The sequence below is a fragment of the Netta rufina genome (assembly GCF_964035555.1).
Source record: "Netta rufina genome assembly, chromosome: W".
Taxonomy (NCBI): Eukaryota; Metazoa; Chordata; class Aves; order Anseriformes; family Anatidae; genus Netta; species Netta rufina.
The window spans coordinates 3690354-3704299 of NC_140139.1; the positions used below are offsets into that span (position 1 = coordinate 3690354).

Genomic DNA, 13946 nt, shown 5'->3' on the forward strand with positions numbered 1-13946 from the left:
CCTGGGTCTGTCCCCTCCCAGCTCTTACTGCACCCCCAGCCTGCCTGTTGGCAGGACAGAGCGAAAGGCTGAGATGTCCTTGGCTTGGTATAAGCACTGCTCTGCAACAATTAAAACATCGGGGTGTTATCAGCACTCTTCTCATCCTAAGCCAAAACACAGCATTCCACCAGCTACTAGGAAGAAAATTAATTCTGTTCTAACTGAAACCAGGACAGGACCCTTCCAACCCCTACGATTCTGTGACTCTGTGAAGGGTGCTGCTTTAAGTTCCTCTAACTTCCACGTTTATTTTTCACAGTATGGGTGGGATCACTCTGTTCACAAAAGGAAAAGGCTCCCCCTGGTGAAGCGGTCCTTGGTGTACTACCTGAAAGGTAGAGAGGTGTGGATGCAGAATGAGTCCAGCTATCACCGCTTGTTGCATGAATATGCAGCCCAGCAGCTTCCCAGTGTTCTGAAGGAGAGAGAGTTTCACCTTGGAACCCTTAATAAAGTGTTTGCTTCCCAGTGGCTGAACCACCGACAAGTGGTGTGCGGGACAAAATGCAACACAGTAAGTGCCACCTCACTTGCTCCTCTTTCCCTTGCTTGTTACTTTCTCTTCTTCCATTTGTCTATAGTCCAAGCATGTGGGCTGACAAGGAAAATGTTAGGAAGTAATTATGAGCAGAGTTAAAATGATACATGGTGAATTTTGAATTAACGTATTATTTATCTGTGGCCCATTCTCATCTGAAAGCATGGTTCTGCACATACATGTACATGTATGGCTGTGAACCAGACCGTAAGGCTTGTGCCTGTGCTCAGCATCTCTCTAATCTGCACAGGGCAATTGACTTTTTGGGGGGATGGAGTGCAACGGGGGGTTGAATCTTTCCTCTTGCCATGCAAACAGGGAGTTAGTGACTGTCTCTATGATTTCTAAATGATAAATATAATGTCGGACAGAATTTGCTCATAAGATGTTTTTTTCTTATTCATCATCCTCTATTTTGGTTTTACGTGTTGTTCTGTCCTGATGTTTAGGTAACTTACCTTGTTCACATAGTTTTATATGTTTTAACGAATGCTGAAATGGCAGGCTCTGAAACTGATTTTTGGATTTGAGAAGTTATAGGGGAATATAAAAATGGTGTCTCGTGATTAATAACTGGAGATCATACAAACCGGTAAATCTTTTCTCCTGGAGTTAGTGGTCTGGCCTCATTGGCTAAGGCTGCAATTTCACGTATTTATTTCTGATTAAATTAGTGTGGAATCCAGAATTTATTCTCTGCAGGTTGGTTAGTTCTGCTGAAATGAATCAAGTGTTTAAGAAATGTATAGATCCAGCATCTTATAATCCTCAAAGCGTATGAGTTGATGGGATTGTCTCTTTGCTTTCATGACTTCTGAGCAGAAGCTGCACTCTGTGGTCTGACTTGCAAGGGACAGAGATTTTTTTTTTGTTTTGTTTTGGATGTTCTATAATTATTTATAGTTGCACAGCAGGAGTGTTTTGTGCAGCAGCACTAAAAAGCAAGGCCTAGTTGTATAAACAGCCTTATGTGGTGGTTTTACTCAGGTGGGCAGCCGAGCTCCACCACAACCGCTCTCTCACTCCCCCTCTCCTCAAAGAGGAAGGGGGAGAAAATACAACACAGAGAACTCGAGGTTTGAGATAAGAAAGGTTTAATTAAAGGGAAAGGGAATGGGAGGAAAAAACAGAGACAAAAGAAGCAATCAGTCTGCGCAGAAGCACAGAGAGAGGAAAAATTATTCTCTACTTCCCATCAGCGAGCGGTGTTCGGCCACGTCCTGGGAAGCAGGGCCTCAAACGCGTAGTGGTTGTTCAGGAGGAACAGCCCCGTCCCCCCACGAGAGCCCCCCCTTTTATTGCTGAGTGTGACATCAGGTGTTATGGAATATCCCTTTGGTTGGTTTAGGTCAGCTGCCCCAGCAATGTCCCCTCCCCATCACTTGCCCACCCCCAGCCTGCTGGCTCTTGGGGGCTTGAAAGGAGTCCTGATGCTGTGCCAGCACTACGCAGCATTAGACACAACACTGGAGTGATATCAGTGCTGTTCCAGCTACGAGTGCAGAGTACAGCACTGTGTGGGCTGCTGCAGGGAAAAGGTGACTCCAGCTCAGACAGACCCAACACACCTTATAACAGGAATAAGCCTGAAGTAGAATCTCTCTGCCTTCTTTCTCCACATGTGGTCGTCACCTCAGCTGGTCAGCAGCCAGCACCCTTCATGGAACAGCTTCCAGGGGACAAACACCTGCTGAAACACCAGCTCTCAAAATCTCGTTTGCCCTAACGAGATCATTGCAGGCTTTGTAGCACCACAACACTTTTGCTGTGTTCTGTAACTTGCTTAGTTCCACAGCAGCTGCAGCAAAGATAAATGGGCAAGTGTGTTGTGAACGCAACCTTGCAGAAATTGTTGGTGACCAAATAATCACGGAACTGAAGAGGGATTCAAGCACGTTGTCGTTAGCTCTGCAAATGCTGCAGGGAGGTATGTGCTTCTGCAGCTAGGCTTATGTTACAGATGGATGTTGCCTTTTGTTAGGCAAAATGTACTGATGGCAAAAATCGACTTCATGGTGAAAAATATATTAAATAGGAATAGTGTAGTAGCTCTAGCTCACTTGCTTTGCGCTCATTTTTAAGTAGAGCATTAAACAACACTTCAAGTACAAGAGTTTCTCTCTCATCTCCTGAGTAAGCAACCTAATAAAGATGAATTCTTTTGCCTAATCTCCTGCAGTGAAGCTGTGGCATTTAAGCTGGGAGTGAATCTAAAACAACTTGTCTAACTTTAATGGAGCTGCACTGGTGTTGCATGTAATGCAACAGAAAAACATAAACCAAAGCAGTTGTTTTAATCAAAGCTTAAGCGTGGCATGGGGAACTTTGAGCAGTTCATTTATAAATTGCCTTTGGCTATGCTGTGCCAGAGGTATTCACTGTTATAAATGACTGAGTCCCAAATAGGGTTACAATCAAAGTTTACAATTTATTAAAGGAATAGAGGTAAGCAAACAGCGCTGGGTGCGCCGGGAGTCTCTGCTCCACCAAGACACGCACCTCACCCCCGCCAGAGTCCCCTTTTTTATAGCTTGGTTGTTCTGGGTGTACGTGGCATATCCTGGTATGTCCTGCGGTTGCACGTACTGTTGCTAGGGGGTCATCTCGGAGCTCTTGGTGGTCGTGAGGATGAAGGCCGTAGTCTTCCTCTGCGTTGCGGGTTTGCGATCTTGCTGAGCAAGCACTATACGTGTTCTTATCAGGATGGGCAGCTGGAGACTTTCCAGCTATACAGGGTTGTCACAGCCCCCACAAGCTTCCCCACTGGTTAGATTAACAAACTTATTATACAATAATTATTACATTCACTGTTTTTAATAACAAAACAAAAATATGCTCTTGTCATAAGAGGAGGAGCTTTGCTTTTTTAGTCACCTCACAGTACTGGTCATCATAAACGTTGAAGAGAATATGGAGCTCTCAGTCAGTAGTTCACTTTTAATGAGTGTTATAGCTTGTTTCATTATTTTGGGCAACTTTCTATCCGAAAACATGGGGGTGGGCAAGCCCCGTGGTTGAGATAACATTAGACTCTTAACGATGAGGTCATCAGGAATATAAGAGTTTAGAGGGAACAAAGAAGGGTGATTAAGGAGATGCCATGCAGTCTCAGGTTGCTTGTTCTCCAACTGTTAAGGCATGGAAGTTTCTGGGTGTTTGCTGTTGTTGTTACATTCAAAGTTGTTTGACCAATGAAAAGTTGTTTTGAAAAGAACTGCTGTGGAGAGAAGGGTATAAGAGGGGAGCCTGCCCTCAAGATAAAAAAAAAAAAGGCAACACGATATAATGAAGTTATGTCATCAATAAAGAAGCAGAAAGAAGGAATGAAAAGGAACAGGCTAGCAGAATGGAGACCAGGATGGGAACAGGCACTTTGATCGCCTCATGAAGATAGGTTCGGCCAGACTCAGCAAACTGCTCAAAGAAGCTCATACTGAAAGTCGCTGGAAACAGGTGCACTGGAGCTGGGAAGAAGCTCGAGCTGAGAGAAGCAAACCCACGCACACAACTGCCCCTCGCTGGTAAGCAGTTGTGCATTATGGGGATTAGGAACAAAGACTGTCCTGGTAACCTTACAGCTTATTCTCCTTATTAACAATCAGACAGTTTATGATCCTGAAATATGGGACCAAACTGAGGTCAAGGTGTGGGACTCTGCAACTAAAAACGACAAGGTTGCAGCGGGATTGCTCGGCACCTGGCGAGCAGTCTCTGAGGCCTTAAAGAGCCATGTGGGACCACAGTCAGACACGTGTGGTTTTCCAGACAGTGAGGGAGCTGTGGGCTTGTCCACCGATCCTTCTGCTACGCCATCGGCCCCTCTGCTGCTACTGCCATCGAAGGCTTTCGCTGTTACACCCCTTGGTGACCTGGACGTGCTTTTTGACCCAGGCCCTATTGGCCTTGAAAAGGAGATGGATTTTCTTCGATTCGGGAAGAGTGGGGTACATAAGGCCCAAAGACCGAGTTGCTTGACAACTTAAAGCAAGACGTATTGTTCAAAAGGAATGGAAGATGGAGACTTTTAAGTCATGGAATTTAAAGGCTTGTTTGTTACCTTTCCTGATTGTACGTATGTATAGGCATACTTGGGTTTAGTATGTAAAAGCAGTGTTCTATATATTTGGAATGTTTGATGTTTGTGTGTGTGTGTTGGTAGAGCATAGACTCCCCGCACACCCAGCGCTGTTTACTTGCCTTTTATACCTTTTATAAATATTACTAGATTCAGATTGAGTTGAGACTTCATTTGTAACATAATGGTAATAGTAATACTACTAATAATGCGTACAAAACAAGTGATGCACAATGCAATTGCTCGCCACCCGCTGACCGATGCCCAGCTTAACCCTGAGCAGTCCAGCCCTCCTCCCCCAGCTAGGCACCCCTATATATTGTTTAGCATGACATCAGATGGTATGGAATACCCCTTTGGCCAGTTTGGTCAGCTGCTCTGGGTCTGTCCCCTCCCAACTATTGCTGCACCCATAGCCTGCCCGCTGGCAGGACAGAGCAAGAAGCTGAAACGTCCTCAGCTTGGTGTAAGCACTGCTCTGCAACAATTAAAACATCAGCATGTTATAAGCACTCTTATCCTAAGCCAAAACATAGCACCCTACCAGCTACTAGGAAGAAAATTAACTCTGTCCTAACTGAAACCAGGACAGGAAGTACCAGACATACTGCTACTTGGGAATACCCAATATATGGGGGGGGAAGGGGGAGAAAGACAAGTACCAAATTGGTATTCAACAGAAAAGTGTTTCCTGGATGTATGTGAACATGTAAGAAAGAGGTGGTTTTTTTCTAGAGATGTTACGTTGTTTAGAGTTACATTGTTTAGCGGGAAGGGATGTGGTATTGAGATATGCTTGCAGTGATGACAAAGCTTAACAGACAACCTTGTAAAATGCAGACAACCAGACTCCCTAGTGCAAATTAGGTGAAATTCATGGTATCAAGTTGTCCTGGTTTTAGTTAGAACAGAATTAATTTTCTTCCTAGTAGCTGGTGGAATGCTGTGTTTTGGCTTAGGATGAGAAGAGTGCTGATAACACCCCGATGTTTTAATTGTTGCAGAGCAGTGCTTATACCAAGCCAAGGACATCTCAGCCTTTTGCTCTGTCCTGCCAACAGGCAGGCTGGGGGTGCAGTAAGAGCTGGGAGGGGACAGACCCAGGACAGGTGACCCAAACTAGCCAAAGGGGTATTCCATACCATCTGACGTCATGCTAAACAATATATAGGGGTGGCTAGCCGGGGGGTGGGGGCCGGACTGCTCGGGGTTAGGCTGGGCATCGGTCAGCGGGTGGTGAGCAATTGCATTGTGCATCACTTGTTTGTACATATTATTATTACTTTCCTATTATCACCATTGTAACATTATTGTTATTATCGTTATTATTATTTTGTTATTATTATTTTCCTGTCTTATTAAACTGTCTTTATCTCAGCTCACGGGCTTCACTTTCCATTTCTCTCCCCCGTCCCAGAGAGGGAGGGGGGAGGGTGAGCGAACGGCTGCGTGGTGTTTAGCTGCCAGCCGGGTTAAACCACGACACAAGTCAAGCCAGATAAGGGAAGAAACATTACCACCTCGCAGATTAAAAAAGTCAAAAGAAATGTAAAAAATAACAGGCTGGTAACTGAAAGCCATGTATTATCTGTGAAACGTCAGATAGGTTGTGAACCTGGGCTACCCAGTCAATGGGGAAACGGGAGGGTCCCGGCCGTCAAGAAATAAAGTATATAAACTGTACTATGTGACTAGTAGGTGCGCTCCTGCTTGTGGGATGCCCGCCATTACAATCGCGAATAAAAATGCAACTTCACTGAGATCCTCGCCTGAGCCTAAGTTATCGGCTACAGAGTGTTTCTCACAATTTGGGGGCTCCTCCGGGATCCTGTCACCTACTGGGGAGCCCCACTGCCGCAGCAACAGGAAGGCATGCCCTGATGATTTCAGCGGTCCTGTGCATCAACGGTGGTGGTTCTGCAGAGAGCTGATAGAGGGCCTGAGACTGATTAAAGAGGCAGTATCCATTAAGTAGTGGGGAAGGGAAGAAGGTAGGCACTTCAGGTTTAAGAATTGATCCGGTAACTCTGTGCACAGACCAAGGTAAGAAATACTAAGTATTGCCTTTACCCAACCGGACGGTATCTTACGAATCAGTCGTCTTCGTCCAGAGTCCAAGCGGACGGTATCCACAAGCGTCTTCGTCTGGGATCGAACCAGACGGTATCCAAACGACTGTCGTCTTCGTCCGGTTCGATCCCGGACACCGGAACCCAACCAGACGGTATCCAAACGACCCTGTCGTCTTCGTCCGGATCTTCGCGCGCAGAATTACGGGCACAAAAACACAGCCGGCAAGGGAGCTCAAAAAAATCAAAATTCTTTGCTTACCTTTATTCAGGTTCAGGATGGCATTAGTCCCGATCTGACTCAAACAGGAGCCACCAAATGGTGGGGCGCCCCTCCTAGATTAAATCAGAATTCAGGAACTATAGCCATCCCGGACGAGCCCCCAAATTGTTATAAATGGCTCAGGATTCAAATTAGGATTAAATGAAAAATAGGATTTATTAAAGGATATAAAGGAATAGAGGTAAGCAAACAGCGCTGGGTGCACCGGGAGTCTCCGCTCCACCAGGATGCACACCAATTACATCAAGCAACTGATTTTTATGCTCCTAGACTAATACATATTCATTACTACTTCTAAAAAAAATAGATTATTAAAATTAGCTTCCGGGGTGCAGTCCCTCCTACTGGAGCATGCGCAGTCTCCTCTGGGGTCTCTTCTGGGGGTCTCTAGGGGTCTTCCATGCTGAAGGCTCGCAGTCTTCCTCTTCCCCTTTGTACTTACTGGGCACCATCCCAAGTTTACGGAACACCTTCTTCAAAACACCTTCTTCAAATCTTGTCTCCCAGCCGCCCTTCAGCTTCTTTCTCGGCCCCCCCCAACCAGATACCAAAGATCCACATAGTATCCCATAACAGTCACTAGTTGTTATCAGTTGTTCTGAAACTCCCAGACACACGAGTAATTAAAACATTCTTCCCCAGCCATTCACAGACACATCTATAGCAGTGTTAGAAATAGAAGTCCGGAATAACAAAAGCAAACAGGTTCATAAATTTAAGAAGTGATAAATTGGCTAGAATGAGGAATGAGGGGGAGACTGGGACACACTGCAGCTGTGGTTCAAGCATTGAATTGCCAGTGCAGGGCCCAGAGGCAGACAGGATTCAAACAATTCAAACAGAATTGTTCTTTATGGACACGAATTGTTAAAACATTCCTCACAGGGGTTTTGGTGAGACTCTGTGATGTGTGATTGAGACATACTTTTGTACGAAGCGAGTGTGGAGTCCTGATCCACGGTTCCGTAGCTCCACGAGGTGCGCGGCCGGAGACGGATGAAGCGTGAGATAAGGGAGAGAAAGGAAGAGACTTGGGAAATTTGGTGTACGGTAATCCTTGCCCGGGGAAGTGCTTGGAAGTACACCAGGGAATCTGGTAAACTAATAGGTGTGCTGTACCCTTTGTACTGTGATGTGCTTGGCAGTACACCCCCATTTTCCAGAATCAGAATGTTAGTGTGTGGTACACTGCAGGAGGGAAAATTCTGTAGCAGCACACCTACAAGGGCTAGGAAAAATGGGAAATATGGGTTCCAGGGGACAGGGAGATATCCCTGGGGGAGTGCCTACTAACAGTCCTATAGGAAGGATGCTGAGAAATTGGAAGAATAACCCCAAAATTAGAGGAGATGATAAAAGAAGAAAATAGTTAAATATTGTGTATCAGTCTGGACAAGAGAGCCAATTAAGGAAACAGCAGTATTTTGGCTAAAATACAGGTCTGATGAAAATTCAGGCTTTAAATTTGTGTAAACAATAAGATTCCTTTTTGGCCTTACCAAATAGTAACAATACTAATACTAACTGTTTATCCTCTTAGGTGAACTCCCCCCCTCCCTACAGCAGAGAGCTTAGGAGTTTTAAGAAGGAGATGAAGTCTTTAATTGAGGACCCCATAAGGCTAACTGAACTATTACACCAATTCCTAGGGCCTAACTGTTGCAGGAAGAATGGCCGAAAACATGACAGACACTAGTATGGTCAGATCATGCTCCATTTTATTGCCCGAATAGCCTAACTTTTATAGTGAACTAAACAGAGGCGGATAGTGTCTCACACAAGATTATTGGTCAAAACCACTCAGACAAACAGATGCAAGAAAACAACCCCACCTGCAAGAAGACAACCCCCTTGTGATTAGCAGTCACGTAGACCTTGTCCTTGAAGCCAGCTGCTGGTAACAATATTTTTCTAAATTCCTCAATTGGGTGATGTGGGAACGCTGTCATGGGAACTTCTCATAGTTGCCCTGGTAGCTTGGTTTGCTCAGCTGCAGCAAGCTGTGGGATCTTTGCTGTTTCAAAAATCCCTCAACACCTAACTTATACTCTTGGGGGGATGACTTGCGGAAAACAGACTCCACAATCAGTAAGATTGTAAAGTATGTTTATTCAGCGCTGGGCAGCACGGGAGGTAGTCCCGCCAAAGTCGTGCGCACCTGACACAGCAAATTGCCTTGGATATATGCAGTAAAGAGTTACATACGCATGAAGTTTCACACTACGCCTATACATATTCATAACCTGTCCCCGCTTCGTATTAAAATTAGTTCTAAGGAGTCACTTCCATAAACTCCTCCCATCTGCGCTTGCGCAGTGTATTCTAGTGTTGGTCGTTGGGGGTCGTGGGGATGAAGATTGATGACTCTTCTTCGTCACCACTAGTTGACCTCTTGTCTCTGCGCAGACTCAGTTGCTCCTTGGCTCTTGTCCATCTGCAGGACCAGTTTCTTAAGATAGGCTCACACTCTTATCAGGAGACTGACCTTGGTAAAGGGGCCCAAGGCTTCTTGCTTTAATTAATTTGAGCATCCCAGTTTCATGCTATCACTCTATCTCTACTTGATAAGATTCCCCTAACTTCCTATCTGTTCCCCCTTTTATAAAAGTTAGTAAATTCTTTTTTAAAAAGTTAGTGATTTATTGTATTCTCCTAACTCCCTCTCTCAGGGAAATGATGTGTATACTATGTATGTTGTTTACAGGGGAAGAAATGAGAATGATCAGGAGGAGAGCTGCTATACAAGAATGGGAAGGAGCTCATCCTCCAAGACCAGGGGTAATACCGGCAGAGCAGGGGTGCCCACTTGCCGATCCTGGCTGGAGTGGTGGTAGTGTGCAGCACAGGGGTCATGTGGGAGACTTGGGGTCGGGGTGGGGGAGTGCTCGGGGGTGAGTCCCGGGGACCCGGTGTCCTGGGGGCTCTTGAAAGTTCATTTGGTGGTTGGAGCCTGGCCATATACATAGCGGGGGAAGGCTCCGCAGGGTGGGAGGATGTAGTGAACAGTCACTGGGGGCCCTACTGCGGGAGGCCCTGGAGGTGTATGCCAGGAAGGGAGATGAGAAGGAAAAGCAGAGAGCAAAACTAATGGCATTGACAGTGCAGCAGGTAATGAGGCAGAGGGTTGGTGAAAGAGGAAGAAAATCTTCAGGGGGAGTCAGGGCCAGGATGGAAAGGAGAGGAAGAGAGATGAAGGAATGGCAGGCAAGGAAGGCTGCCTGTGTTGCAGCCTGAATCCCAGCAGGGGCAGGTTTTGATAAGATGTTTTAAGTGTGGCCATGCTGGCCACATCAAATAGGAATATCCAGAGTGGAAGAAGGAGGAGAGAAGGAAAATGGGATGAAATATGTTATACTGATATGTTGTTTCAGCATCCAGGAGGGAAAAAGGTATGGAAGGACGTAAGGTATGTATGGTAGACAACCAGTCATAAAGGGTGGTCGCATATGCCCATGTTGTGGTTTAACACAGCCGGCAGCGAAGCACCACACAGCCGTTCGCTCAGCCTCTCTCTTCCCTCTCTGGGCTGTGGGAAAACAATCAGGAAAATGAAGCCTGTGGGTTGAGATAGAGACAGTTTATTAGGACAGAAAATATAATAATAATAATAATAATAGTACTAATAATAATATGTACAAAACAAGTGATGCACAATGCAGTTGCTCACCACCCGCTGACCGATGCCCAGCCTATCCCCGAGCAGCCGGTCCCCCTGCCTTGGCCAGCCACCCCTATGTATTGTTCAGCATGACGTCAGATGGTATGGAATACCCCTTTGACCAGTTTGGGTCAGCTGTCCTGGGTCTGTCCCCTCCCAACTATTGCTGCACCCATAGCCTGCCCACTGGCAGGACAGAGCAAGAAGCTGAAACGTCCTCAGCTTGGTGTAAGCACTGCTCTGCAACAATTAAAACATCAGCATGTTATCAACACGCTTCTCATCCTAAATTCAAAACATAGCACCCTACCGTCTACTAGGAGGAAAATTAATTCTGTCCTAGCTGAAACGAGGACATATATCCACCCCTTATTCCATACCATTTATGTCAAGCTGAGGTTACACCATTTCCGATACAATCCAATTAATCACCATTTTCATTTATGATATATAGAATGTCCACTGAGTTTTCATATTTTACAGAATCACAGAATTTCTAGGTTGGAAGAGACCTCAAGATCATCGAGTCCAACCTCTGACCTAACGCTAACAGTCCCCACTAAAACATATCCCTAAGCTCTACATCTAAACGTCTTTTAAAGACTTCCAGGGATGGTGACTCCACCACTTCCCTGGGCAGCCTGTTCAAATGCCTCACAACCCTTTTGGTAAAGAAGTTCTTCCTAACATCCAGCCTAAAACTCCCCTGGTGCAACTTAAGCCCATTCCCCCTCGTCCTGTCACCAGGCACGTGGGAGAATAGACTAACCCCCACCTCGCTACAGCCTCCTTTAAGGTATCTGTAAAGAGCAATAAGGTCACCCCTGAGCCTCCTTTTCTCCAGGCTCAACAAGCCCAGCTCCCTCAGCCGCTCCTCGTTGGACTTGTTCTCCAGGCCCCTCACCAGCTTCGTCGCCCTTCTCTGGACCCGCGCAAGCACCTTCACGTCCTTCTTGTAGTGAGGGGCCCAAAACTGAACACAGTACTCGAGGTGCGGCCTCACCAGAGCCGAGTACAGGGGGACGATCACCTCCCTAGACCTGCTGGTCATACTGTTTCTTATGCAAGCCAGGATGCTCTTGGCCTTCTTGGCCACCTGAGCACACTGCTGGATCATATTCAGCCGACTATCAGCCATCACTCCCAGGTACTTCTCTGCCTGGCAGCTCTCTAACCACTCATCTCCCAGCCTGTAGCTCTGCTTGGGGTTGTTGCGCACCAGGTGCAGGACCCAGCACTTGGCCTTGTTGAACTTCATGCAGTTGGCCTCAGCCCATTGGTCCAGCCTATCCAGATCCTCCTGCAGAACTTTCCTACCCTCAAGCAGATCGACACACGCACCTAACTTGGTGTCATCTGCAAACTTACTGAGGGTGCACTCAATGCCCTCATCCAGGTCATCGATGAAGATATTAAAGAGGACCGGCCCCAGCACCGAGCCCTGGGGAACGCCACTAGTGACTGGCCTCCAACTGGACTTGGCTCCATTCACCACGACTCTTTGGGCCCGGCTATCCAGCCAGTTTCTAACCCAACGAAGTGTACGCCAGTCCAAGCCAAGAGCAGCCAGTTTCTTGAGGAGAATGCTGTGGGAAACGGTGTCAAAAGCCTTGCTGAAGTCAAGGTAGACCACATCCACAGCCTTTCCCTCATCCACCCAGCACGTCACTTTGTCATAGAAGGAGATCAGGTTCGTCAAGCAGGATCTGCCTTTCATAAACCCATGCTGACTGGGCCTGATCGCCTGCTTGCCCTGCAAGTGCTGCGTGATGACTCTCAGGAGGATCTGCTCCATGAGCTTCCCTGGCACTGAGGTCAAACTGACAGGCCTATAGTTCCCCGGGTCTGCCCTCCAGCCCTTCTTGTAGATGGGCATCACGTTTGCTAGCTGCCAGTCAACTGGGACCTCCCCCGATAGCCAGGACTGCTGATAAATGATGGTAAGCGGCTTGGCCAGCTCCTCCGCCAGTTCTCTCAGTACCCTTGGGTGGATCCCATCCGGCCCCATCGACTTGTGCACATCCAAGTGCCGTAGCAGGTCACCAACCAGTTCTTCGTGGGTAGTGAGAGCCACATCCTGCTCCCCATCCCCTTCCACCAGCTCAGGGTACTGGGTATCCAGAGAACAACAGGTATTGCTGCTAAAGACTGAGGCAACGAAGGCATTGAGCACCTCCGCCTTTTCCTCATCTCTTGTAACTAAGTTTCCCCCCGCATCCAGTAAAGGATGGAGATTCTCCTTAGTCCTCCTTTTTTGTGCTGATGTATTTATAAAAACGTATTTTTTTATCTTTAATGGCAGTAGCCAGATTGAGCTCCAGATGAGCTTTGGCCTTCCTAATTTTGTCCCTGCACAGCCTCACTACATCCTTATAGTCCTTCCTAGTGGCCTGCCCACTTTTCCAAAGATTATAAACCCTCTTTTTTCTCCTAAGCTCAAGCCACAATTCTCTGTTGAGCCAGGCTGGTCTTCTTCCCCACCAGCTCGTCTTTGGGCACGTGGGGACAGACCGTTCCTGCGCCATTAAGATTTCCCTCTTGAAGAGCGCCCAGCCTTCCTGGACCCCTCTGCCCTTCAGAACCACCTCCCAAGGGACTCCACCAACTAGTGTCCTGAGCAGCTCAAAGTCAGCCCTCCGAAAGTCCGATACAGTGGTTTTACTGGTCCCCTTCCTGGCCTCGCCAAGAATAGTGAACTCCACCATTTCGTGGTCACTCTGCCCAAGACAGCTCCCAACAATCACATCCTCTACCAGTCCTTCTCTGTTTGTGAAGAGAAGGTCTAGCGGGGCACCACCCCTGGTAGGTTCACTAACCAGCTGCGTCAGGAAGTTATCTTCCACGCTCTCCAGATACCTCCTAAGACTGCTTTCTCTGGGCTGTGTTGTGCTTCCAGAATATGTCAGGGAAGTTGAAGTCCCCCACGAGTACAAGAGCTGATGAGTTTGCAACTTCTGTCAGCTGCCTGTAGAACTCCTCATCCGTCTCCTCATCCTGGTTCGGCGGTCTATAGCCTTGTTGTCTCTGCCGATCCTAACCCAAAGGGACTTGACCTTGTCATTCCCAGCCTCGAGTTCTACAACATTGAAAGACTCTCTAATATAGAGAGCCACACCACCACCCCTTCTGTGCTGCCTGTCCCTTCTCTCCCTTTTGTGACTGACTTCGTGCTCCATCTGTCGCACCAGTCTTTCAGGGCAGAAGAAATGGTGTGTGATGTTGGATCGTCACACGTTGAGGCCTTTTCTCGTTGCATCACACCACTGTGCTTGTCCAATTCT

The 13946-nt window shown here is 47.0% G+C and overlaps 1 protein-coding gene across 2 annotated transcripts in view; it reads left to right on the forward strand.

The window, feature by feature from the left end:
- The window catches only part of LOC311220815 (DDB1- and CUL4-associated factor 12-like), a 94057-nt gene that overhangs the window by 9303 nt on the left and 70808 nt on the right, over window positions 1-13946 (forward strand). For both annotated transcript variants that reach the window (XM_084304429.1, XM_084304428.1), the window contains exon 2: window positions 302-556. In XM_084304429.1, the coding sequence (XP_084160555.1) occupies window positions 302-556 (255 nt within the window). The remainder of the gene's footprint in view (window positions 1-301; window positions 557-13946) is intronic.